This window comes from Eublepharis macularius, chromosome 1, assembly GCF_028583425.1.
Source record: "Eublepharis macularius isolate TG4126 chromosome 1, MPM_Emac_v1.0, whole genome shotgun sequence".
NCBI lineage: Eukaryota > Metazoa > Chordata > Lepidosauria > Squamata > Eublepharidae > Eublepharis > Eublepharis macularius.
In genome coordinates this window covers 145,727,481-145,754,976 of record NC_072790.1, presented here as the reverse complement: position 1 = coordinate 145,754,976, position 27,496 = coordinate 145,727,481, and the positions used below count along the sequence as shown (strand labels likewise).

The window sequence follows — 27,496 nt, the reverse complement described above, 5'->3', positions numbered from 1 at the left end:
CAGGCATGCTGAGAGACAAGGGTGCACCCTAGTGGTTTTGAGCTATAAAAATCTCTGAGGTTGGCAGGCCTGCACGTGCGCAGTCCCATGTGTGCCTGCACGGAAGACCTAGATGAACAACAGTTACAGGTAAGTGCAACACTGTTTTTGCCTCCCCTTCCAGTGAGGAATTACTCCTCATCAGCATCAGGATGGTCAGATCCTATGAAAGAGGCAGTCGTAGGGCTATGTACCCACCACCCACAGGGAGTCACAGAAACCCAGTGACCCCGACCTGCGGCTTCACTTCCTCCTTTGTTGGAGGGAGGCGCCTGGCTGAGGAAGTCTGAACAGAGCTTCCGAATGTGAACCTGGAGTTCCCCCTGAATGGCTGTGTCAAGGACAGTTCCTTGGGCAACTGTTTTTGTGACCAGCAGGGGCCGCTGCTGCCCGCTCCCCCCCCCCCACACACACACACACTGGCAAGCCTCACCTGTAGATGCAGGCATTTGGGAGGGAGCCGGGGAGGGGGGCAGCTGGTGTAACCGAGTGAGCTGGGCAGTGCCGCTCCAGCTCCTTCTTACCTGTCAGTGCTCCCTTGCCCCATCATGAGCCAGGGACTCAGGTGTCAGATAACCTGCAAGGAAACCTGGGTGGTAGTTGTTTCTCAGACATTCTGGACTTGGCTCTTCTTCCCTTGAGGGAGTGCAAAATACTCCCTGATTCCTCAAAGTCCCTCAAGTACACTCGTGCCCCACCACTGTGAGCACCCTCTCCTGCCTTGCACTCTTTAAGTCCCCCCCAGCTCTAAGTCCCTGTGGCAGGGGGATGCCTAACTGACTGTGGTTCATGGGCACCCCATCCAGAAGTTATATAGGGTGCCCAGTGAGCTGATTGGGTGCATGGAGGGGAACTTGGCTGCCACGAGGGCGCACACGGATTGGTCCCTGCAGTAGTTGCTATCCTATGCTCCACTGGGCCACATGGGCAGGGCTGGGTGCGGGGTGGGGAACCAAGTGTTCCCATTTGATGAGCACCTATGGGTTACACTGCCTTTTTCGCGGCATTACTTTCTGTTGCTGCAGATGGTATGACTGGGCCCGAAGCGGCTTTGGGAACCAACTAACTCATGGCCTGCCCCCTGGCCCACCTCCTCCAGCACTTGGGCAGGAACTTACTCTGCATTTATACCTCCATCCGGCCATCTGTCCTGGCCACCACCGCCAGGCTGTGGCAAGGGTGTGCCTTGCCCAGCCAGCGGCAGAAGGGGGGTATGCCTGCATAAGTCTGAGTTATGCCAGCGTAACCCTTAGTCCACTCCCTAAGCACTTTCCTTCCCCCCACTCAGGATTGCACTGTCAGTGTATTTATTCTATAATTTGTACTTGTTAAAAACTTGGCAGCTGTAGGCTGGATGACCCTCCTCCCCAATCTTAACAAAATGACATAATTGCTGTCTTGTAAAAACATTCTTTACCCATAGCTGCTTCTGTATTTTCAAATTAGTAGGTTTGGTTGTGCAAGAACAACAAACTCCTAAGAGTTTTCCAACCCCTGTAATCGCATAATTATAACCATAGCCTAATTTCTATGCACTTGAACATATTTAACCTTTTCCTTTTAATATGATCAAGTGACATGGTATTTTTGGATAGAGATGGAATTTGTGCTGCAAAGAGTAGAACATAACATTTATGGCACTAGTCGCTGCTTTGGTTGAGATTGCTTTAAGTACGTCATCAAATTTATAACTACTACTACTAGAGAGGGTATGTGTGCAAGTGTGTGTGAGAGAGAGAAAATGAGAATGCTTAACAATGACAGACAAAAAGTAGCACATTTAAGGAGCACATATCTGGATCAGTGGCATATACCTTTTCTTTAAACATCACTGGTGTTATCAAACTATCTCTTAGTACAGCGTAAGTTCAAATTTTTACTTTCAGAAATTCATTTAAAAATGAAAAACATTCATTTTCAGCAATGTAGAAGATTCTACCATTACAGCAAGAATAAAACTTCAAATAAAAATATAGTGCTGCCATGTTTAATACAGGGCTGTGCCTTGGTAACTGCATATTTAGCTCCTTCACTTTAGCTTCTAGCTTGAAAGCTATTGTATTTCAAGTTACAATGAAAAATGGTGCACACAACCTCTACATTTGTTGTCCTGGGTCAGTATGTAGATATTCAAGTTTCTTTCAGAAATTCATTTAAAAATGAAAAACATCAGTCTTCAGCAATGCAGAAGATTCTACCATTACATCAGGAATAAAACTGCAAATAAAAATATCATAGTGCTGCCATGTTTAACACAGGCACCATCTACTGTTTACACAGCATTGGGATGAATCCCACAGTTCATCAGCATAAAGCACAGACTATTGCCTAATCTTTTCTGCCCTGAGCAGTTTATTCCTGAGATCATAGGAGTAGTAGTAATGTGGAGTAATCGCCTTGCAGATCAGGAGGCTGCAGTGGGAAGGGTGAAGAGGACAAAACTGCACCCTCACACATCTTCTGTGAGCAGAGCTCTGCTGGAAGAAGAGGAAGCGATTGCATCTCCTTCCCCTCTTCACTGCAGCCTTCCAAACCACATGGCTCCCGTGACCCTGGGGATAAACGTTCCCATTATTTTATACTGGACAAAAAATCAGCATATGTCCCTATGATTCTGACAAGACAGAGGTACTCTGGGCTAGTCCAAAGGCTAACCAGTGATACGAGAACTCCCTTGGTCTCCTTAGAAAGCCAGGTGGCTGCGGTGGCTTGGAGTGTTTGTCATCCTCAGCTGGTGCATCAGCTGTGTCCATTCCTGGTTCTGTCAGATCTAGTCACTGTGATCCATGCCTTAGTTAATCTCAACTGGACTATTGCAATGTGCTATACTTCCCTTGAAAAGCATTTAGAAGCTACAGCTAGTGCAGAATGCTGTGGCTAGACTGCTGGTCAGGGCCTGCTATAAGGAACACGTGACCCTGAGGAAAGATGGCTAATAAATGTTTTAAATTAATAAGATCTTGAAATAAATAACTGGATCAAATCTTGATTATATTGTGGAATAATTCATTCTACAGTCAACAGATCGCTTGTCAAAATATATATGACATAAACAATGTGATTGTCTATGTGAGAATTCCTTGTGCCTGCTTTAAGAACTTCTGATGATGTGGTATGTCGTATTATTACTACAAAGCTAATAAAGTAATGTAATATTTGTTTTTAGATACAGAAGATGGGATTGCAGCTGAGCAACATCAAAAGCTTTTCTGCTCTTTCAGAGCTTGTTCAAGCTGCCAAGGACCAGATATCAGCAGAACAAACATAACACAATTTCTAGAAGTGTGATGAGAGCCAGTCTGGCCTCTAAACAGGAGATGGTTTGTTTTTGGTCCTTTCACCAAATACTGTGTAGTGAAGAAGAGCTTCCTAATGCAGCTTCAGCAGCAAGTCAAATGCATCTAATCTCAAGATACATAAAGACTTGTTTCACCAAAAAGGAGAACCCTTTAAGAGTATTATTTACTCTAGTTTTCCATTATACGGAAGACTTTTTAGATTTCTAAACATTCTACCACAGAGCTATGGAAGTCTTTATTTTTATTGTAAATCTTATTATGAATGAATGAAAACAGATTTAATATGAGTAAAATTAAGAAAGGCATTGCCTTCCTTTGTAACCTCTTATGACAAGGTGAGATTATTAAAGACATGGATTCACGTGTCGTGTTTGGTTATTGCTAATAGCTACCGTGTTGAGATCAGACTTTTAAATAGTCTTATGTACCAACACCAAAGCTGTGTCTCAGCCACATAAAATCCAGAAGCTAAGCATCTGCTTCTTTTTTGTTAGATTTTATCTTAGTTTTTAATTTGGAAAGATTTTAAAATCATTTTATAAGCAGCCTTGAACTATGGGGAAAGGTGAAGTGTAAATATTTTAATAAGTCATTAAGAATTGACGGTGGGGATTTACATGATTTTGAAAATCCACAAGATTTTAGTCAGCTGGCACCTTAGACCAACAAGATTTTCAAAGTATAAAATTTCGAGTCAACGTTCTCTTCTTCAGATACAGGGAGGAAGGGAGATCCCTGAGCTTTTATATCCCTGTCAGGAGGTGGGACGGTAGGAGCAAAGAGAGGAGTCAGGATACAATACCACTGATTAGAGCAGAAATTAGCAGTGAGAAATATAGTGAGATAAGAATCTTGTTTCCATTTCACCCTGAGGAAAAGATAACACATACCTATCGTGCTTACATCTGAACAGAACAAATGTATTTTCATTTATTCTAGCACTATTTTGCCTACCAGTTCCAAAGGAAAATGAAACCATTTTATCCCTGCTGTTACTAAGTGCTAACTTGCCCAGCTGTCATAACCATGGATTCAGATGACGATTTTAAGATGGCTGATGAAATGAGAGAGCAAATATTTTCCAGAGTGCACTAGAACACTGATTGTGTCAGGAAATATTACGTGAGGTGAGGATTAGATAGTATATTCAGAAATACTCCAATCCCACTCTCCCCAATTATTGTTGCATGGGATGCTGTGATCTTTGTCAGGAATGAGTTTGCAAGGTGATTTGATGGTTAATTCGATGGTTAATTCATTGGTACAGCTGATACCCTGAGCCCCCTTCAAGATTGCTGCATCAGACAGCATTAGCTGAAGATAATTGACTTGAATAGTCTCCATTGAAACACATTATAGTACTTCAAAGGTACAAATAAAACAAAGGCACCATGAAAACCAGGAGAATGTGTGAAACTTGATCCCTGAAAATAGAATGAGTTGCAATCCTCTTTCTGGGGAATTAAGCCTTATTGAATAAAATGGGATGTACTCCTGAGCAGGCCAGTTTAGGATTGTGCTCCGGGTCCCCAAGGTCTGGCATGAGAGCCTGAGAGCAGAATGATGGTCCCTGGGGCTCGAATGAGTACATTAGGACTGGTATAGCAGCTGCCAGAGTGGACTGGTAGTCCCTAGGCATAGAATGAATAAGCATGGGGCATGCAAGGACTCCCCTGACCTGGATCATCCAGGAGAAAAGAGCAAGTGTCCAGTAGTACCTAATGACTAACAAAAGTTGTGGTAGGGTATGAGCTTTCATGAGCTACAGCTCACTTCTTCAGATACAGGTTAGCCTTATCTTGTCGGATCTCAGAAGTTAACCAAGGTTGGTCCTCGTTAGTGCTTGGGTGGAAGATTCCAAAGAAGACCAGGGTTGCTTTGCACGGGCAGGAAGTGGCAAACCACCAGTATGTGTCTCTTGCCTCAAAAAACATTACATGGTCACAGCAAGTCAGCTCTTGCTTGATGATACTTTATTTTAAAAATACAGGGGAGGGGGGAGGTGAAACTGACAGAGCCTTAGGGGAGGCAAAGATGAAATTAACAAATCCTCTGAGGAGCCATCTCTGCTCTGTCTTTTTAAACTTATACCTCCTGTAGAGGTGAAATTGACAGAGCCTCTGGCTGTCTTTTTTGACTACACTTCCTAACATTGCGTCTCCCTACATTTGAGCATCCTCATGTAAGAGGTAGAGAGACTCTGTTGTCTTCCTATTCTTTGGCTTCTGATCAGATTCAAGAGTGCAGTCATCTGGGTGTCCTATACCAACCCTTAAGTGAAGGGGGATAAAAAGGAGCTATCAATCCTTTTAGCAGTTACAGATTTGAAAGTCACATCAGCTTTATTCCAAAATTTCAAATGACCATTCAACATAGCAACAAAAACAATTGTAAAGTAAGGAAAAATAAGCCTGGGAAATCATCTTCATGTGAAATTCATGTTTATCTGAATGGGTTTATCACTCTGCCAAAATACAGCAAAGTGCATGACTCTTTTTCATGCACTGCTAGCAGGAAAGGCTTGTTCAGTGTTACTTTGAGTGTCTCGGTGTCTTCATTTGGTTCTGTGGGGTTTTCTGCTCGATCTGCTTCACCAGGACGGAGCTCCAAAAGCTGGTGATTTATAATCTGCAAATGTAAATGTACATGATGAATCTGCTAGTCTGACCAAAGCATGACAGAGGGGTCAGATTTGTGGATACTTATATCCAGAAACTGGAGCCATAAACAGATAAGGCAGATCTTTCTATAAATCTGAAAAAAGCTCCAAGTTTGCAGAAAAAACTGAAATCATATACACACGCCTATTGTGGGTTTAAAAAAAAAACAGAAGCAGTGCCTGTACCTATAAAAATGGGCACCTTCATTAGCCGTTGCTAGGCAACTACACCAGTAATGTCCGCATCAAACCTTGGATTCATTCTGTAAAAGGTAGGGGGAGGGGAGATCCCTCTCCCAGTTATATGGCCTTCAAGGCAGCAACCACCGACAACTTGGTACTACCCAGCTTACTTGACTCATCTTGGACCAGTGCTTGCTACTGCTTAAAAGAAGCCACCACACAAAACAGTATGGCATAGTGGTAAGAGTTTCAAACTGGGATCTGGGAGGACCAAGTTCGAATCCCCGCTCTGCTGTGGATGCTCACTGGGCAACCTTGGGCCAGTTACACATTCTCAGCCTAACCTATTTCACAGGATTGTTGTGAGGATAAAATTGAGAGGAGATATAAGCTGCTTTGGTTATCCAAAGGGCAAAGTGAGTTGCTCCCCTGTAAGTCTTATGGGTTCTTCTCTGAGCAACTGAGCCAGCCCAGAGGCTGGCACTGCACAGCTGGGCAATAGCTTTCATCAGTAACGGCTGCAAGAGTGTGGTTGCCAGATGGCTTTCTGCCCGCAACCAGATGGGAGCCCTAGCACTTACTGCTGGATTTTTCCTTTGCTCCCAGCCCCAGCATGATAACATGTCCATCATCACTGGATTGTAAAGGGCCAGGCAGGTGGGCTGAGTGGCAGCTCCCTGGGCACATGGCAGCCCGGGTGTTCAGGTGAGCAGGCCAAGTGCATGCTATGCAGTAAACTGGATGATTGGACACGTGAGCTAGCTGCTCCCCAGGTGTACGGCAGGCCAGCCTGCTCACCTACCCAGGTGCACCCGGTGCAGTTTTTCAACCTTGTTTTCCCTAAACAGTCTGGCAGAAACTGGACACCTGGCAAACCTAGCCAGAAGGAGGGAAGGAACAAACAAGTTTGCTGGTGGGTGGTAAAGAGAAGCATGGAAAAGAGAGAGAGAGGCTATGGGAACTTTCAGGAAAGCGAAAGAGGAAATAGCGGGGGAGTGGAAAATGAGATGCCATGCTGCAAATCGGTCCCCTGCTTGTAATGTCTGTTTTCTGCTAAGCACCTTCATCTTGCCTTCTTGTTCAGTAGTGTTCACTTTAGTCACTTGTACAGCTGAAGTGCACCACTTTTATGCCATCTGTTTATCTGTCACCCAGAACTGCTATCTTTGTTTTCTCTCCCATGATATAGCTGGTTCTTCATCCTATAGTTTACATGGAACTTTGTGTGTGTAGAGCATGTGCAAAATATAGATCGTACCTTTCTAACATTAAGATTAGCGTTGCTCATCATACTGAAGTTGGCACTCTTTCCCAGCAGTTCAGATAAGCCCATTTTATTAAGGGGGTCCTGAAGGTTGTAAACGTTTTCGAAGGATACATTTGGCAAAGTTAAATTGATTCGCCTGCAGGAAATACAAAAACAGAAGGATTTTTGTTGCAGCAGTTTACAATTTTCTTTCAGTAATGCTCCCCCAGCAGTGCTAACTCCTTTCCTGCCCTTCCCCTAGTAATTTTGCCTACCCATCTCTCCTAAATTCAATCCTCCCCACCCCACAAGCTGCATGGCTTTTGTTCATGCAGGTCCTGAGATCTCAGAGGAGTTCTTGCAAGCGATGGGTAGGTCTTTGTTAGATCCAGTCCATGGACCTTCATCCATCTTGTATATAAACTTTTTTCTCTTTTTTCTCCACCCCATGTACTCATTAGGGTTGCTGACAGGCCTGGAGAAAAGTGTCATAAGAACATAAGAGCCCCACTGGACCAGACCAGTGGTCCATTTAGCCCAGCATCCTGTCTCACACAGTGCCCAACCAGTTACTCTACAGGGTCAACAACAGGGCAAAGAGGCTGAGGCCTTGGCTAGGTGTTGTCTCTTGGCACTGGTATTCAGAGGTTTACTGCCTCTGAATGTGGAGGTTCCCTTCAGTCACCATAGCTAGTAGCCACTGATAGACTTTTTAAAACTATCTATGCCTGTGGCCATCATTACATCCTCTGAAAACCTTCTCTCTGTCCACTCCATCTTGGAAATCATGTTGGTCTTTAAGGTGTAACATTTGATTACGCTTAATGACACTTTGTCATCCCAAGGAAGGAGATGGATATTAGGTAGTAAACTAATTGAACTTACAGTTTATACATGGCTTCAGACTTAGTTTTTAAAAGTGCACGTTCATTGACCTATCCACTACAACCCCAAGTACTTTCCCCCTCTCAGTCTCAATTCAGAACCCATTAGCATATGTGTTTAACTTAGAGACCTTCAATCTGTTCAGCAACAGACCCAAGTGAAAGGAGTTCAAGGCACTAGCCAAGATGTTCACTAATCCTCAAAGGTTCATTGTTGTGTCTTCTGTGTAGTCTCACATGGGAAATACGCATGCGCAGGCCAGCCATGGATGTTCTAAAGCTCCTAGAGGTGCTCAGAGCTCACCTAGCCTTTTCACATGCTTTTCTCCAGGTGCAGCTATAAAAGGCAGGGCAAGCAGCTCCCTCCCTCAATTCTTTTGCCAGTGCCACAGAAGGATGTGGCTTTGCCTTGCTCCTATATCCTGTACACAAGAGTTCGGGCCTTTGACTCCATGGCTTCAATGGCTGTCTTTAAGAAGTGTTCACATTGTGGGACCAAGATGGCCCAATTGATGGGCACAACAAATGCCTGCTTTATTTCGGCAGGAGCCATGACACCTTGCAGTGTATGGTCTCTAAACAATTTACACCAAGGCAAACCATGAAATGGCATCATGATTGAAAGCAGCTTTTGGGGAGTCTGCCCTGAAGGGCATTACCAACTCCGAGCCTATTGTCACAGATATAAGACCACAGCACCCAGAACGGGTCTCTTTGGTTCCTCCAGCATGCTTGGCACTCATTCACCTATTACAGCTGGCAGGTTCTAGTCACTGCTTCAATGGTTCCACCTTGGTAACAGTCAGAGCCACCCACGAAAAAGGCTAAGCTCAAGATGAAGCACACTGATAAACCATCGACTTCTAAGTTTGCAAAAGAGGAAAAAACCCTCTGCTTCGGCTCCGCCCGCTTCCAAGAACTCCATCTCCAATTCACAGGCAGCATTCTGCTTCGGTTCCATCCCTTTCAGAGGGTGAGATTTCTGAAGTCATAGAACTGTTGACAGCCATTTCTTCATTTTCACCATCACCAATACAGCCTGTGGAAAGAAAGAAGGGTTCCTCTGACCCATCTGAGAATGACCATTGTTTGGAACTGGCTCCTCACCACAGATGCCATTGGTTCCATTATTCTTCATATGATTTGCTGTACCATTACTATGCTTCCAGGTTTTGAAGGTTCACCGGGCATGTACCTGCCCCCTCATTACTTCTTCCGTGATGAAGACTCTTATGTTTCGGTTTGTGCAGAACCAAGAAGGAAAGTTAAACATACAATGATTCCGACCATGGTTCCAGAAGACAATGCTGCCCCAGAGCCAATGTTGAACCACACTACGCACTCTGATGATGATTTCAATGTCTGTTTGGATCTTGCATCAGAAACTTCTCCACCAGAGCTTCTTACTGAAGAGTTGGTTGTATCCTCAAGTGAGAATTTCCTCTTGTAAACTGAGTAGTTAATCCAGATGGTTAGATTTCTTGACATTGAGGTGACCACTTTATTTCGGCCTCTTCGGATCCAATCTTCAAAGTCTTGCACTCGGAAGCAGCCAGACCAGTGGCATTTATGATAATGTAAGGCATGCTGAATGTGACCAAAGATGTGTGGTCCAGACCAGCCTCAACTCCAGTGATGTCAAAAAGCTGGACAATATGTATAAAGATATGCACAGACGATATGACTACCATGCATTACTTGAACAATCAGAAGAGCACATCTTCTCTGGCCCTCTCCTGGGAATCCTCACTGATATGGGAATGGGCTATCCAGCATCAAGTCACTCTCTCTCCCATACACATAGCAGGAAAGGCCAATGTTCTGGCAGATGCACCAAGTCACTCCAAATCCCAGAACTATGAACAGTCATTCATGTGGACTTCCTCCACCCTGTTTTTGCAATCTAGGGATATCCTACCATAGATCTGTTTGCCATGAACCTCAACAAAAGATGTGCTCCATATTGCTCATGGGCAAGAAAGGGGAAGGCCTCTCTTGGAGATGCCTTTCAGATCCCTTGTTTGAGCATCCTCCTATATGCATTTCCCCATTAACTCACAGCAAGCTGATGAGGAAAGGTTCCTCAGCAATCATAATAGCCCCTTACTGGTTGAGGCAAGCCTGGTTTGCCACTCGATTCCTAATGGCACAGGGCATTTACCATTTTCCCCTAACACCACACCTGCTACAGAACAATGTGGTTCTCCACCATAACCTGAGCGCTCTGAAACTGACATCCTGGTTCATATCTCCCCTGGACTGAATTTCTCCTTTTCAGTCCAGAAGGTCCTGTTGGAAGCTAGGAAACCATCCACCAGGAAATCATACCTTACCAAATGGAAAGATGTTTCTCTGTAGTCCACAAGCAACAACTTAAACCTTGTCTTGGCCTCATTACCATCTGCTTTGCACTATCTGGTCTAGCTAAAGGATCACGGTTTAGCTAATTCCTCCATTAAAGTCCACCTAGAGACCATTTTGGCCTACCATGACTAAATAAATGGGAAATTTTTCTTTGCTCAGCCACGATGCAAGACCTTCCTCAGAGGCTTAGCAAATCTCTATCCTCCAGCGTCGAGACTGATTCTTCAGTGGAGTCTCTCCTTGGTTCTTGCTTCAATCATGGCCGTTTCCAGACGGCTTACCTGCCCTCGGAATGTCGCGCCATGTTGCGGGGAAAACGTGAAATATCGCATTTTCTCGTGTGCGTTTTGCGCGACGTCGCGCAAAACTCGTGCGAGAAAACGCGATATTTCGCGTTTTCCCCGCAACATGGCGCGACGTTCAGGGGCAGGTAAGCCGTCTGGAAACGGCCCATGTATAAACCCTTTGAGCCTCTATCTACCTGCTCCCTTAAGGTCCTGACAGCTAAAACAGCCTTTCTGGTGGCCATAACCTCAGCTAGGAGGGTGAGTCAATTACAAGCCCTGAGATACAACCATCATTTCATTGAGATGTTCGCAGATAAGGTTGTCCTCCATCCGAGCCTCCCTTTTCTGCCAAAGGTTGTCTCCACTTTTCTCTTAAATCAGGACATTGAATTACCAGTATTTTCCCCTTCTCCTATGATTGACACTGAGAGACTTTTGCACTTCCTAGATGTCAAGCAGGTTTGTGCTTCTATTCGGACAGGACAGCTCCTTTCCTAAAGGACCCTACTCTCTTTATGTCATTTAAAGGGCCCAAAAATGGTCTGAAGGACACTGTTCAGACCATTCCAAATTGGATAGTTTGGCTCATTAAGGATTGTTATAATCAGTCTGAACAACAATGTCCATTTCACATAAGAGTACACTCTATAAGGGCTCAGTCCACCTTGTCAGTCTTTAATTTGCACATCCCTCTAGTGGAATTGTCTACGGTGGCCAGTCCACCTGGTCTACGCCGTCCACATTCATCATGCATTATGCCATTGACGTAGACTCCAGAAGGGAAGCAGCTGAAGAGTCTCTTCTGTTAAAGAGCTTCACACCCACCTCCTGGGTAAGTTAGCTTGCTAATCTCCCATGTGGGACTGCACAGAAGACACGATGATGAAAACAAGTTTGCACTTACCTGTAACTGTTGTTCATTGAGTGGTCTTCTGTGCAGGCCCACATCCCTCACTCCTTCCCCACCATATGGTATTTTTCTTATCTACCTTCTACACCTAGGAGCCCCATGGCACAGAGTGGCAAGCTGCAGTACTGCAGCTCAAGCTCTGCTCATGACCTGAGTTTGATCCTGGTGGAAGCCAGATTCAAGTAGCCAGCTCAAGGTTGACTCAGCCTTCCAAGCCTTTCAAGGTTTATAAAATGAGTTTCCTGGGGATAAAATGTAGATGATTAGGGAAGGCAATGGCAAACCACCCTATAACAAAAAGTCTGCCAAGAAATCGTCATGATGTGATATCCCCCCATGGGTCAGTAATGACTCGGTGCTTGCACAGGAGACTACCTTTACCTTTACCTTCTATACCAGCAGCTTAAATAACTGAGGGAGGGAGCCGCTTGTCCTGCCTTTTATAGCTGTGGGGGGGGGGAGCGCACAAAAAGGCTAGGTGAGCATCTCATGCCTCTAGGAGCTTTAGAACATCTGCGGCTGGCCTATGCATGTGCAGTTTCCATGTGTGCCTGCACTTGGTGAACAACAGTTACAGGTAAGTGCAACCTTGTTTTATTCTTATATTCTAATAAACATCTAAATTTCCTGTAAAAACATACCTTAGTGACAATTTTTGCAGCCATAAATAAGAAGGCTGAAAAGAATATTGTGCCTCAGCACTGCTTAGGTCTTCATTGTTGATGGGCTGTAACAGCAGGAGAAATATACTCTCGCCAACAGCAATTTTGATGACTGAAAGATTCAGGTCATTGTCAAATTTATGCTCAAAGCTTCCAGTGACTGTCATCATAGGCACAAAGACCTGTGTTTCTGAATCGGTCCAGAATTCCTGAGGCTCACTCAAAAGGGAGGCTCCCTTCACAACAACTGTAAATAAAGGAGAAAAGGGGTTGAGCAAATTTGTTTGGCTCATGGATGAGCTTCCCAGCAGCAAAAATGTACAATGGTATTTGATGTTAAGCAGGGCTTTTTTTCTGGGAAAAGAGGTGGTGGAACTCAGAGGGTTGCCCTCGGAGAAAATGGTCACATGGCTGGTGGCCCCGCCCCCTGATCTCCAGACAGAGGGGAGTTTAGATTGCCCTCCGCGCCGCTCAGCGGCGCAGAGGGCAATCTCAACTCCCCTCTGTCTGGAGATCAGGGGGCAGGGCCACCAGCTATGTGACCATTTTCAAGAGGTTCCGGAACTCCGTTCCCCCGCGTTCCTGCTGAAAAAAAGCCCTGATGTTAAGAAAAGAAGAAACAGGTGTAAGCAAATGTGTTGACTCCAAAGATGCCCTTCTGCTTATGAAAGGTGTCCAAAGTCATGGTTCCAATCTGACAGTTTATTTATGGGAAAGGGGGAAATCATCAAGGATATCATGGAAATGAAAATAACAAGAAGCTTCTCCAGGCATCTCTCTCATTAATGCACTTATCTCTTGAGATTACCCCTTTCAAGAATTCCTTGGAGGAGCCTGTGTTTCTTACTCCCTAGAGATATTGAAAATCAGGCATCCTCCTCTTCTTCCACATTTCTAACTATGCCATGTAGTTTAAAGGAATAAATGTGGAATGGAGTTAGAGAATCTTCATCTGAGAATAGAAAGTGCTCTGCAGAGGCGCTTATCTCTGTTATTTCTGCATAAGCTTAGATGCACTGATCTGCTCTGGGCCTAGGGTTGTCAGCCTCCAGGTGGTGGCTGGAGATCTCCCTGAACTGATCTCTAGGCCTCAGAGATGAGTTCATCTGGAGAAAACGGCTTCTTTGGAGGGAGATCTCTATGGCATTATACCCTGCTGAGTTTCCTCCCCCTCCCCAAACCCTGCTTTCTTCAGGCTCTACCCCCAAATCCTCCAGGAATGTCCCAACCTGGAGATGACAACCCTATCTGGGCCTGGAATGAAGGCATACAGAGTGGAATGACAATCCCTGGGAGCAGCTAAACTGCTCTGGGGCTGGAATGACAGCCACCAGAGTGGAATGACAGTCTCTGGGAACAGAAGGGAGTGAGTAAAAGTTGGATTTGGATTATTTTAAATGGATTCTCATGAATTCATAAGATTTTTATATTGAAACAGAACAAAAAGGCCATCATATTATAGATCATGTCCTAATCTACAGACAGCACTGAAACAATCACTATAATATATAAAAGTATTCTGTGAGTCCTCACAGGCTTAGTCCCTGAGCCTGGCTGTGGAACAGAAGCAGCCAGAATCTCAAGCCAAAGCTTCAGATACTTCCCTCTGTGACTGAAAAATCCACCCTGCAGTTTCTCCTGGTCTCACTGTCTGCTGGAAACTGAAATCACTTGCCCGAGAGGGAATTTTCTCCTTTCACTCTCATAGAGAAGAATGGAAGCTCTCTATTTGACAGCCAGAGAAGATCGGTGGACATCCCCTCCATTGCCTAAGGAATTGATTGCTCAGCACTGGGATGTCTCATTTCATGGACCAACAGACCGATGGACTGGCCCAAAAGTAGTTGCGCCTGTGAAAAATGCCCATCCCACAACCTGCTGGTTCACAAATGCCAAATTGGATAGGTCCATGTCAAATTTTGGTCCGTTTTTTGGTCCATGCCCACCTCAAGTCTTTAAGAATCATTGATTGATGGGGAAAATATATGCTGTGTCACATCGCAATAAAATTTTTTAATAGCATGGTTGATTATTGCTTGAATGTCCCCTTCTACCAATTTTTTCTACCAGTTTTCTCAAAGGTCCCAGTACAGAAGAGAGAACAGAATATTGGTAGAGAAGCAACAGAATTTGTAATGCTTATTAGGCATTCTTAAAAGAAGAAAACTTTTCTCAGAATTTTGCTGCAAGGATTTTAAATGTAAATGTCCAAAGATATGACTTGAATCCTATGAAGTATGAATGCAGTTGTTCTCATGTATGTGGTTTGTCCCTTCCCCCAGAAAACTCCTGAAACTTCCATAATAATGATGCTAGAGTTTGTGGGACACATCTGGACAATTAGCCAAATGGCCTAGGAGTTTGCTGTGAAGTGCAGGGTCTGGGCAGGCATTACTCTTATGTCAACAGAAATTCTTGTGCCAGTGAAAGTGCCTCTGACAGAAAAGGAAGGAGAAGACAATTTAGTGATAGATACTAGTTGTGCTGGAAATTAAAGAGTGGCTCACTGCAGGCTAGGGTTCCCAACCCCTGGTGGCAGGTGGAGAGCTCCTGGAATGACAACTGATCTCCAAATGACAGAGATCAGTTCCCCTGGAACTGATCCCCTGGAACTGATCTCTGTGGCATTCTCTATGGCATTATACCCAGTTGAGGTCCCAATTTCTGCACTCCCCAGGCTCTTCTTCTCAAATCTCCAGGAATTTCCCAACCTGGAGCTGGTAACCATACTGCAGGCTGTTAGGACTTTTATTTCTTTTGGAAAGAGAAGGAAGAAAACATCCTTCAGGGAAGGAAGAAATCACACTTCAGGAAAGCTAAAGTGCAGAGCTTTATTGTTTAGGGGGGGAGGTGCTTGTTCACTTCTGTCTGTGAATAATACCCTCTAATCTCCTTCTTTCCCTTCACCCTGCTCCCCTTTCTGTAGTTCAACCCCTCTCCCCATTCTCTATCTTTTAAAAATAAGGAAATCTTGGAGTCATCTTTGCAACTTTCATTTCTTAGTAGATTTCCCACGTAGCTTTGCTAGATGGTGTGATCTTGCTTCATTTCACCTCTAATAAAGTCTCTTGAGTGACATCAAGTATAATGTCTTTATTTTACAATGAACAGACAAATAACTCATTATAAGGAGAAAGTAAGATTTCAAACGTCTAGTTAGAATTGGCATCTCAATTATCTCTTTCCACTTCCCTTCTGCTGACTTAGCAACCGTATATACTAGTAGCCAAGTGGCCCTGACCTGTGGATTCTTAAATCCAGAGATTTGAACCATAAATGGACAAGATAGATCTTCCCAGACACCTGAAAAATGCCCCAAGTTTGCAGAAAAATATGAAATCTAAAAAAAAAAAATACTTTGGGAGCTTTAAAAAAACCCAAAAGGTAAAAGGAGCATCTGTAGCTTTAACAAGATGTCCTCCTCAGTGGCTGTTGCTAGGCAAACATTACCGTTTAGTCAGTGTTTCCAGGCTTGGTTTCTGCCAGCAACAGGCTGGGGGCAGGGCCGGCGCGCCCATGGAGGCCAGGTAGGCGGTGGCCTCGGGCGCGCGGGCACTGGAGGGGCGCTGGAAGGGGTGTTGGGGGGTGGAGACGCGCGCAGCGAAGCTGGCATGACTTGGCTGCAGCTACTGCTGCAGCCAGTCAGCCAGCCCCTTGCTGCCACGACCGCTGCCACACACCCCAGCCGGGCGCAGCCTCTGTGCGCCACTTGAGCCCCGCTGCCGCCGCCACACTTCCCAGCCGGGCGCAGCCTCCACGCACCGCCCCAGCAGCGGCTCGCAGCTTCTGCTCCCGGCTGGGGCGTGTGGGGGCGGCGGCGGTGAAAGCACGGGGCTGGCTGGCTCCGTTGCGTGCTCCTCCGCCCCAGCCGGGCGCAGAAGCCGTGAGCTGCTGCTGGGGTGGCGCACGGAGCAGCCTCCGTGCGCCGCCCCAGCCCCGGCTCGCAGCTTCTGCGCTCGGCTGGGGCATGTGGCGGCGGCAGCACGGGGCTGGCTGGCTCCGTTGCGTGCTCCTCCGCCCCAGCCGGGCGCAGAAGCCGTGAGCTGCTGCTGGGGTGGCGCACGGAGCAGCCTCCGTGCGCCGCCCCAGCCCCGGCTCACAGCTTCTGCGCTCGGCTGGGGCATGTGGCGGCGGCAGCACGGGGCTGGCTGGCTGGCTGGCTGCAGCTACTGCTGCAGCCAGCCACCCCAGCTCTGCTGTGCACTCCTCCGCCCCAGCTGGGCGTAGAAGCCGTGAGCTGCTGCTGGGGCGGCGTACGGAGCAGCCTCCGCGCGCCGCTCCAGCAGCAGCTCGCAGCTTCTGCGCTCGGCGGTCCTCCACACGCCGCCCAGCCCCCCTGCGGCGCGTGATGACGTCTCCAATGACGTCATCACGCAGTCCGTGGCGCGCCCGCGCGCACACGCCGCCGCGGGCGCCAAAACCTCTGGCACCGGCCCTGGCTGGGGGAAGGCCCTTTCCAGGACTATTTTGGCCTTTGAGGGAGGACTCATTAGGACCAGGACCAGAAGCAATTACTAGTTAATACCACAAGGCTTGCATGACTCACCCAGGCTTGGCTGCTTGCTACTGTTCAACGGCAGTCCTCCCCACAAAAGCCAGTGTAGTATAGTGATTAGTTTCAGAGCAGGATGTGGAAGACCCAGGTTCAAATCACCACACTGTCAGCCTAACCTACCTCTCAAGGTTGTTGTGAGGGTAATGTGGAAGGAAAGAGAATGATATAAGCTGTTTTGAGTCCCCATTGTGGAGAACAGTAGTATATAAATGAAGTAAATTAATAAATATAGATGAAGATGGGGGGACAGATAAAGGGTAAGTTGTTTGATGGGTTTTAAGGAGCGAAGGGCATAGGGAAAGGTGAGCATATGTAGGCAGTCAGGAGGAGGGAAAGAGGAAATAGTGTGGGGAAGGGGATACAGGGAAAAGTGAAGTACTTCTCCCCCATCCAAGGCCTTGCAGGTTTCCTACCATCTACCTGGGCCTGGCTCAGCTGGCACCAAGCAACTGGGCCACAGGGGAGAGGCTGCTGGGTGGGAGGGGAAAAGGTGAAGACTAAGGGGCAGACAAAGGTGGGTGGGAAGGAGAGAAAGAAGTAGGAAAGTGTGGAGAGACTGTGTGAGCAGGGAAGGGAAAGAGGGCATCATGGTGGGGAAGAATGAGATGCTCCCAGCAAGTCCTTACAGGTCCTCACTTGTGTTGTCGAACTGAGAAATGAAAGAGAGTTGACAAAGATAGGTCCTGTACTACTAAAGCAATTTTTCATGCAGGCTGTCACTGTCTCCTGAGACACTAGACTAAGATCTACTGTGGTATAACAACAACATTTGATTTATATACCACCCTTCAGGACAACTTAAGACCCACTCAGAGCAGTTTACAAAGTTCAGCCTCTAGGCAATTTTGTAATTTTGAAAAAAAGTAGTGCATGTCATCACAAAATTGCTCCATGGAAGGTATTAACCTTCCCCTTCCCCTGTATTTTTTAAATAAAGTTATCAATTAAATGAACATTCACTAGGGAAAAAATCAGTTTTTCTAGGAGGTTAAGAAAGTTTTCAGATAATAGTTTAATTGCCCAAACTTACTAATCTTTATTTAATAGAAATACACAGTGGTGGGTGGCAGCAGGTTTGGAGATAGTATTGCTATGCCAAGACTGGTAACCAGCAGGAAGTCTGGGGGCAGGGACAAGGGGGTGTGCATGTGACGCTAGTGATGTCACCAACATCACTATGTCACTTCTGAGAATAACCTGGCAGTGACAAAAGGCTGCTCTAGGAACCATGAGAAACTCTATGGAAATCATAGTTTTTAGCAATTCCTAGAGCTACCATTTGTCACTTCTGGTTGTACCTGGAAGTGACATAGTGACATCAGTGACATTGCTGTTTTTTACTTTATTCTGCACTGCTCTGAGTAGCAATGGACAATGGTGCCTTGCCAGAAAGAAGTCTCTCACCATAGCAGGAGGTCTGGTAAACCTCGTTGCAGGCTCATATGGGGGAATCTAATTGAAGGCAATCTAGTTTAAGGCAATCCTGAGAAGTCCCAAAGTTTCTGTACAATGGATTTTATTAGGTTATGTGAAGATATTCTGGATATGGCAAGTGCTAGAAAGTTTGAGTGGGTTTTCCTGGCTGAAAATGGGGGGAACATAAAAACTCTATTCTCCTTCTCAACCTTTTTCTGTGTCTCTAAGGGCTGTTCCCTTATTTATTTTTCTTTTTGTAGTAAAGAACTCTCTGCCATTACCTCCCTTTCTGCTGATGGTAGAGCTGTAGTTTGGCAGAATGGTTTCAAACAAACAAATTAACATATATTGTTATGTGGTTAATTTATGCCCTCAAAATTAGGTGAAACTGTTGAAAGTAAAATTATCTGCTGCCCCCAGTGACTGCCTTAATTATTAAGATATGAGGATTTCCCCCTCTTACCTTTGAGCTGAGTATAGGTTGCAAACAACAAATTGCTTGCTGGATCCATGTCTGTCAGCAAATTCTTGCTCTTCTGAATGTTTTTGTTTTTGACAAAGAAATCAATTTGTTCTCCTGCCCAAGTGAGGTTTGTAAAGTCAACAGCTCGTACATAAAAATTAATGTTAGCAAAGGCCAATTCATGGACAAAGGATTCAGATAAATGGACATTAGGGGCAGAAAAAAGGCAGAAAAGCTTGGAGAAATGCACTTCATCAACCTTATTGGGATTGCTGATAGTCCTCAGGACAGGAAGGATTTTGTGCCCATCAATTTTGGAGGTGCAGTCTTGGCTTACGGATGGCAAGTTAAATCCTAACAAACTCTGCAATTCATTTGCTGTGTGTCCAGAAGCCCCTAAGTAGAAGATCAGGAGGGACTGGTATATGCTTGTGGGAGACAGAAGAATATTTTCTCCTGGAAACATTTCTGCCAACTTTCTATAGATACGTGCCCCAAGCACATATGCTGAGTCTTTTAAGTAGTCCACTCCTAAAATTTGAGGTTCCTCCTCGCTCTTGTTCCTGACACTCTCTTCATACGCTGGGGTGATGTGAGACTCAATTGAGGTTGGCACAAAAGTTTTCATCAGCCATTCCTTGTCTTCCAGTTTCTTGCAGCTCTCATGGTTGGTAAAGAGGTGGAAGGGGTGAACATACACCCGATCACAAGTAACAGAGATAATGCATACAAGGATGCACAGCAAATTCACTCCTGGATTCATGTTTGCCTACATTTTCAAAAATGAAAAAAAGTTGATGTTTTATGATTTATTTCCATTATACGAAATGCAAGCCACAAATAGTGCAAATGAAGAATTTGTTGTCCGCTGTATAGGGGACCTACTAATTCATGGGTGAGTTACTACACATGCATAGCATTTTGTTTTTGCCCAGCAGGGAATTAATATGTAAAACTTGAGCATAATTTGAGCCCAACTAGATTTCCGGGGTATGAGCTTTCGAGAGTCAGAGCTCCCTTCATCAGATATGTAAAACTAGTCATTTTAAAATTCTTTAATAGGATGTGCTGCTCATGGGAGCCCATTAAAATAGACCTGCCAGCAGTTTAAGAAGGCAAGGAACCAGTCCTGTGGGGGTCCATGGCTTGTTGTGAATGACACCTCAGGAGCAGCAGTTGGCCATGTCAACATAGGAAGCAAGGATTCTCACTGAAAGGCCTGCAGGTAAAGGAAGGAGTTGAGATGAGAACCACCACAGAGCATGGACAGTTGCAGTTGTAGGGGTTTCTTCTTCCAGCATAACTGTATCTACTAATTTCTCACAGCGGTAATCCTAATGTTTACAGATTTAAATTTATTTATTTGCAGTTATAAATTATGGGTGCAAAACAATGTCATCAAGATCTAAATGGGGACAAAACAGAATCAATTAGGGTAGGCGGTGTCTTTCTATAACATGTGAAGATTACACTGTAATGTAGCACTCTCAGCCAAACTGTTTTTCTCAGGAAAAATATTTTATCCCAGTTAAGTTTAGGAAGTGAAAATAGCATGCACAGATAAACAAAGATAAGCAAAAAGTATTTTACATGGACTGAGACTTTGGGAAAATACAGTTCGAAGGTCAAACTGACAATGAGGAATTCAAGAAAAAAGTCATCTCTATGAATCACTGAGGACAAAAAACTATGCTACGTACATATTCTCTGGTTTGGATCATTTTCCGTAACAATTATAAAAGTAGAAAATGAACACATACCTCTCGATTCACTTCCTTACGAAGAGGATCTCAAGCTCTTTTGCGTACTCAGCATCTGATTCCAGCTAACAGTGCGGGTCCCTGTTTTATTCCTCTGATTGCCTAACCTAAGTTACACATTAGCTGTCCCCCTCCCCCTACTTTTCTGTGCACAGTGTTCTGAGATATGTGTTTTTCCATGTATTTGCAATCATTACTCTTTCTATTCCCAGTGAGAAGAGCAAATACTGGCCCAGAAGACCATTTCATCAGTGCCGGTGTTTGTTATCTCCCTTGAATCTTTGTTCCTTGGATGTACTTACTCATCTGAAACTGATGTGGCCTAGATCCTGTCCTCCACATGCATTGCAAACAATGGCTCATGCCTGATAGCTGGAAGTTTTGTAAACACTGTCCGGTATAGCTTTGTGTATTGTATCTAGCAATAAGGACTTGCAGGGGAAACTCAGATCTTAAACATTAGACTTTTCCAGACTATTGGATGTCCACACTTTCTTCCAGCTCCATTGGAGTTTCCATTGTCATTACCCCAAGCCCCATACACGCAGAGCCTATGTGGATAATTCTGTTTAAAAAATGAAGTTGTCAGAGACTAACGTATTTGAACAAGGTATGCCATTTGAACAAGGTGGCTTGATTGGCGTGGTGCATAATTATACTTAGCATGTATATAATATTAAATTAACAGGTAACATAGATTACTGGTAGAAAATATACTTTGTGTGCACAAGGTGCAATCCCTGGTGTCTTTCATTAACAGTGGAATCCTAGACTGAAAGCTGAACTACATGAGACGAGTTACTTGAGTTCTACACGTGACTGCTTACCTCAAAGTTTGATGCTAGCATGGCTTCAGGCAGGGGCCAGGCAAAGAGGTCAGCAGACAGGGTGCCTGGAGCATTGCTGCATCTCCCCCCGCCCCACTCGCCTGGCCCCCGCAGAGCGATGCCGGGCTATCCAGCTCCGGGCCATGTGGCACAGCTTCAGGTGGGGGCTGGGCAGTGGGGGGAGATGCAGCGATGCGGCATGTGTGCCTGGGCCAGCGCAGTGTCAGGCCATAGCATTGCTGCTTTCCCCTCGGTCACCTGGCCCCAGCCCAAAGCCACATAGCCTGGAGCTGCATAGCCTGCTGTTGCTCTGCAGGGGCTGGGCGAGCGGAGGGGAGATGCAGCAATGCTCCAGGCGCCCTGTCTGCTGACCTCTTTGCCTGGCCCCTGCCCAATGCCACGCTAGCAGCTAGCAGTGGCCAGGCACCCTGTCTGCTGTGCGGGGAAGGGGGCAGGAGAGCCCCCCCCCAAAACCCCACACATCCAGTGGAGGGGAAGGAGGGACCCAGCAAGAGCCCGATGCCTGCACTCCCCTCCCTGCTGCTCTGTAAACGTTAAACTTATAGCTGCAAGGACACCTACTCTTCTTGCACTTCCCATCAAACCTTGAGGTAAGCAGACATGTTTAGAACTCAAGTAACTCATCTCGTGTAGTTCGGCTCTGAGTTATACCTTTCTAAGTCCATTATCTCTAATGGACTTAGACGCGTACAACTCTTCCTAGAGTTGCACTGTAAAAAAACCCTCAAGTACTGGGGCTGGGAAACAGCCTTGCTTGAAACCACAGAAAGCTGCTGACAGACCATGCTCTGCAAATATAGACAAATTAGGACCAAACTGGATGTAATAGCATCCATGGGTCCAAGGCATGGGTCCATGGGTGGATGATGCCACCATTTTAAAGGGACTGAAAAATGCTGCAATCCTCATCAGGCCCACAGAGAGCTGAGGCACTCCCTCCCCCCTGCACTTTTTCAAGTGCCCAAACTGCTGTAGGGAAAGGGTGCAGTGTCTTGACACTTGAATAATGTAGGGAGAGGAGGAAAGAGAAGAGTTCCGCAACTCTTCTCACTGAGAAGGCAGTGTTTGCCACTCTACAAGTACATCAGTCATGGAAGTAAATACTATGCAGGTTGTGAAATGTGCTTGTATGAATGTCATGGTCATCTACTAGATGGTGTCTCTAATATCACTAGTATTAAGCAATACTACTACTGTGTAATTTTTAAATCCCTGTAAAATGGCAGCAGTGTCTGTGGATCACCCCCATGGACAGCACCACATGTAGTTTGGCCCTTAGCTAATTGAGAATAAGGTATCATCTTATCTTCAGTGGAATTAAGCACTATTCATTCCCTATCAGGAGCAACATAACAAAAAAGTGGTGAGAATTTCTTCCCAATCATTTTCATAAACAGTCCTAAATTTCAGTAGTTCAGTGCAGGAACACCGAGCCTCTAAAAATCTTTGAAAAAATAATAAAGAAACATTAAAATAAAGAAACATTATATTAAATACAACCTTTTTAAAGTTTAAAAATGTCACAGGAGTAGTATTGCTTACCACTAGTGATATTAGAGTAGATGACCATGACATTCATACAAGCACATTTCACAACCCACATAGTGCTTACAACTATGATTGATGTACTTGCAGAGTGGCAAACATTGCATTCTCATTGACACAACACAGCAGCACGAGTGCTGGAAAATTACTGAGTGTTCCTTACATCAGCTTGGCTTACCAGCACTATCATCATAATCATCCATATGTGTCCACCATCCAGTGTCTCCTGCCCTCGGTTTGGTTTGATAACTTGGTTTGATAACTAGATATTGTAAAGGTGCAAACCCAGAGTGTTTTCCCTATACAATAAATTCACAGTTGGTACTTGTTGTGCAGGATCCAGATGTCTTTGCTCAATGTAGGACTTTTGATGTGGGAGAATCGTGCTTCTCTTTAACCATACTGCCATTAGTTGGTCCAAAGAGAATTGTTCTCTAACAATCACACAAGTTACGTCTGTCAAGTTATCATATCTGTCAGGATGTCAGCTTGTAGAAGAAAACACCTATTTTTCTAATTAGCTTATATAATAAAAGGATTTGGAGGAAAGGCCTACAAATGTAGCACTTGTAGATACATTTAGATACAGTATTATGCAGAATCATCTTGTCTTAAATTAGGGGTCTGGGACACCATCAACCCCATTAAATTATCATTCAATATGATAGGTTGATTTTACTGATAAATTTTATTAAGATACAATGCCAACGATAATCTGTGCTGTGGATCACTGAAACGGTATCCTTTTCTTGACAAATGGGACCACTATATAGATCTAAGCTACTCTGAATACAAGCAGTACAGATTGTACTAGCATTGCTGTCTCATGAGCAATTGAGTGGTCCATTGAATGCCATCAAAGGGACTATCACCAATCCTACCCCAAGTTGAATACACACTCAAAATGTACTGCAGAGGAGAAAAGCTTTCAGTATTCAAAAGATTCATTGAGAGTAAATTGGGAGGAGTTGTACTTTATGCTTGTATTTTTCAAAGGAATTTCAGAACAAAGCTGGAGGGAGGAGTAAAATCCCTTCCATTTTTTAAAAAAAAGTATAAATTTTGAAAGGATTTTCTGTCTGATACCTTAGGGGCTTCTCCAGAGAAAGCCCACAAAATACATGAAGTAGCTCAATATTCTACAAGCATAAAACAACATTTAGTTTCTCTTTACTTCATTCCATGAAAATGTAATGCAGGAATATGACAAACTTGTTTTTTTAAAGGCTATATCATATAAATTCGCAAGAAAGCTAAAGTTGGCTACAGTGAAATATATACTTGACCAAAATCTCTGTAATGTATAATGTGGCCCTTCATGATTAGTAAACTAGGGAGCAGTCCTAGTCCGTTCTGGTTCTAGACAGCTGTTATATAGAATAAAGTATTACTTTAACCAAGTGAAGATTGAAGGCCAATTTACAGAAAACATTTCCCTGCATAAGTGTAGACAAATCTATGCGACCATCATGCCAAAAGCCAGGTAAAAAATGGAAGAAGAAACTGCGAGTAGTAATGAGTTCCCACAAGTGTACAAAATGGACATATTTCATACATGAGGACACTATACCATTTGTACAGAGCTCATTTTGCCTACATTGAGAAATACAGCAGAACATGAACATTAATTTATTAAAAATATATATCAAAATGTTGTTTTGATTAAAATAATTTGATACCATATACGGGTTGTGGTGCCCCGCAGTATTTATCTGTCCCTGGTAAAGAATATACCTCTCACAAATTTCCCAGCCAACTATTGTCTCAGAAGGAAGAGATTACATTTATTGGATATTTTAATCAGCTTTATTGTTAATGATCCAGACCTCTAGGACAGGTTGAATATATGTCCAAATAATTATGTTTCTTGTGTTCTTTTAACAAATTTGTGAAGGGTAGGTCTATCAAGAGCTGTAAGGTAGCTAATAGAATCTTCACAAGTGGGGACCCGCAAGGACTCTCAGAGGACATCTCACTTTCCCTCCCCTACCATGTCCTCTTTCCTTTCCTTGCCCCCTATAGCCCTTCCTGTTTTCCTGCTTCCTTCTTTCCTTCCAACTCACCTGTTCTGGGTCAGCCAGAGCTCAGTTCTAGTGAGGACTACTCAGAAGAAGAGGAGCCTGGTGTAACCCCAGACTTCGCAGGAGAGGGGAAGCTTCAGGCAGCCAGCATTCAGTACAAGCCAGCAATCAGGGAGAGCAGCTGCAGGCCGACTGGAGATTACAGCCAGCAGCTGAGGCAGGGCCACCAACGGCTTCCAGCCCCAGCAACACAGGTGGTCCAGCCAGGGACTTCCAACTCTCCAGGTTCACCCCACCCAGAGAATGCCACAGATAGAAGCAAAGAATGGAACTGCAGGAGAGACGGTGCAGTCCTCGCCTCCTAAGCCGATGCCAGCTGCTTGCGGATAACGATGATGAGCAGTGTCAGGATAGCTCCCAAACAGCTGGCCGTGATCATTGCATGGCTATAAAGGCAAGCCCAGGAGAACTGTGGGGTGTTGAAGCTACAAGTCAGCATTTCTGATGCTGTGACCCACTACCTTGAGCCTTGCCTTCTGGACCATATGAATCTTGCCCTTGTCATATCCTTGGACTTACTGATAACTGACCTCTGGGCCCCCTGACCTTGCAGTATGTACTTGCCTTTGGACCATGTTACTGACTATTTGGACTCTGTGCCTTGACTTTGGACCAGTCCCCGACTACTCCTTCCAAGCTAAGGGCATTTGCCTACCATGCCCACACCCAGCAGCACGTGCTGTGCTGGCCCGGCCCATGACATCACCGTTTCCACCATCCTATCTTCACCCTCTCCCCAGCAGCCTCTCCCCTATGGCCCAGTTATGTGGTGCCAGTTAAATCAGGCCCAGTTGCATGTCAGGGAACCTGCAAGTACTTGTAGGGGGTATACTTCACTTTTCCCTGTCTCCCCTTTCTGACTGTTTCCTATTTCCCTTCTCCTGGCAGCCTACATATGCTAATCTTTCCCTACATCCTTCTGTCATTCAAACCTGCTAAACAACCTACCTTTTATCTGCTACCCCCATCTTCATCTATATTTCTTAATTTACCTCATTTACATACTACCTTTTTCCATAATAGGAGGAAGCAGCTTACCCAAAGCAGCTTACATCATCTTCCTTGCCTCCATATTATCCTCACAGCAACCTTGAGAGGTCAGTGAGGCTGAGAGTGTGTGACTGGATCAAAGTTACCCAGCGAGCTTCCACAGCAGAGTGGTGATTCAAGCCTGGATCTCCCAGATCCTCTGAAGTTCTAACCGTGTCATTACACTGGTGTGTGTGTGTGTGTGTCTGCTTTTGGGTGAACCATGCAATTCATGTGGTATCAATTCATCCAGTGATTGCTTCTGGGCCTGGCCCCAATGAGTCCTCCCTCAAAGGTCCAAACAGCCCTGGAAAGGGCCCTGCCCTATCCCCCTGCCCTTTTCCAACCAAGCCTGGAATACTGAGTAAACTGTTATGGTTGGCTAACAACAGCTACTGAGGGCATCTGATTAAAGCTATAGGAGCTCCTTTTATTATTTTGGGTTTTTTAAAACACTCCCTTCCCATGTATGATTTTTTGATTTTTATTTATTTATTCATTTTTATTTTTGCATTTTTCAGATGTGTAAGAAGATGTGTCTTGTTTGTTCATGGCTCCAGTCTCTGGATTTAAATATCCTCACATCAGGGCAACTTAGCTAGCAGTATATAAGATGATCAGTGAGTACCAGATATAGGGGATAAGCCACAGAAGATAGTCATTTCTGTTCATACCCAGTTTGAAAGCTTTCCAGAAGCATCTGTCCAGCAAATGTTGGAAAGAAACAGAATGCTGGAATATAAAATGGACCTTTGGTCAGATCCAGCAGGGCAGTTCTTATGTTCTTAAATAAACAAAACCTTGAGAGCAGAAAGCTTGTAAAGATGTATTCTACTTGGAGAACATCTGCATGATGACGAAATTCTACCTGCAGAGCTCACACAGTGACCTATTGCCAACACATACATTTACCTGAGCGCCGGATCATATGAGTCCATCTTAGAATTAGATTTGATTTTATAGAGCTGTCACTGTGTGAATCCAGGTCACTAATGATTTCTCAACAGCTCCATAAATGGATATTTTAATATTGAATATTGCCTCAAGGTTAAGCAAAGATTAATTTATAAATGGCTGATATATGGAGACTGGATTGTAGGGCATATAAACAAAAATCAGTATTGTTTACAAGTTCCTTTTCATGCATACCTAAGCCTCATGGAATAAAATTCCTTCTCAGCAGATCTGCTTTTATTTGCTTTGTAAATTTACTAGCCTACATCTGCCCTATGTTACACATTTGTAGAACGGCAGCGATCTAACTGT

At 44.8% G+C, this 27,496-nt stretch overlaps 2 protein-coding genes across 2 annotated transcripts in view; one reads left to right on the top strand and one right to left on the bottom strand.

Annotated features, from left to right (window-relative positions):
• COG2 (component of oligomeric golgi complex 2) overlaps window positions 1-3,699 on the top strand; it is a 66,882-nt gene extending 63,183 nt beyond the window's left edge. The window contains exon 18 of the mRNA XM_054982175.1: window positions 3,206-3,699. Coding sequence (XP_054838150.1) covers window positions 3,206-3,307 — 102 coding nt within the window. The 3' untranslated portion in view covers window positions 3,308-3,699. The remainder of the gene's footprint in view (window positions 1-3,205) is intronic.
• A 1,946-nt stretch (window positions 3,700-5,645) lies between these two features.
• On the bottom strand, window positions 5,646-20,807 carry AGT (angiotensinogen). The gene is made up of 5 exons (XM_054995969.1): window positions 20,728-20,807; window positions 18,968-19,736; window positions 12,513-12,780; window positions 7,439-7,583; window positions 5,646-5,966 (listed from the first exon to the last, which is right to left on the bottom strand). Exons 2-5 carry the CDS (start codon window positions 19,728-19,730, stop codon window positions 5,781-5,783), a joined length of 1,362 nt encoding a protein of 453 aa, XP_054851944.1. The 5' UTR covers window positions 19,731-19,736; window positions 20,728-20,807; the 3' UTR covers window positions 5,646-5,780.
• Window positions 20,808-27,496: the final 6,689 nt, after the last annotated feature.

What these genes read in the sequence shown, in the direction of transcription:
- AGT (XM_054995969.1), bottom strand. Translation starts at nt 19,730, where the DNA reads ATGAATCCAGGAGTGAATTTGCTGTGCATCCTTGTATGCATTATCTCT. An exon ending in AACCTATACTCAGCTCAAAG is followed by an intron (nt 12,781 to 18,967) that starts GTAAGAGGGGGA and finishes CTTTATTTACAG; the next exon opens with TTGTTGTGAAGGGAGCCTCC. An exon ending in CTAATCTTAATGTTAGAAAG is followed by an intron (nt 5,967 to 7,438) that starts GTACGATCTATA and finishes TTACATTTGCAG; the next exon opens with ATTATAAATCACCAGCTTTT.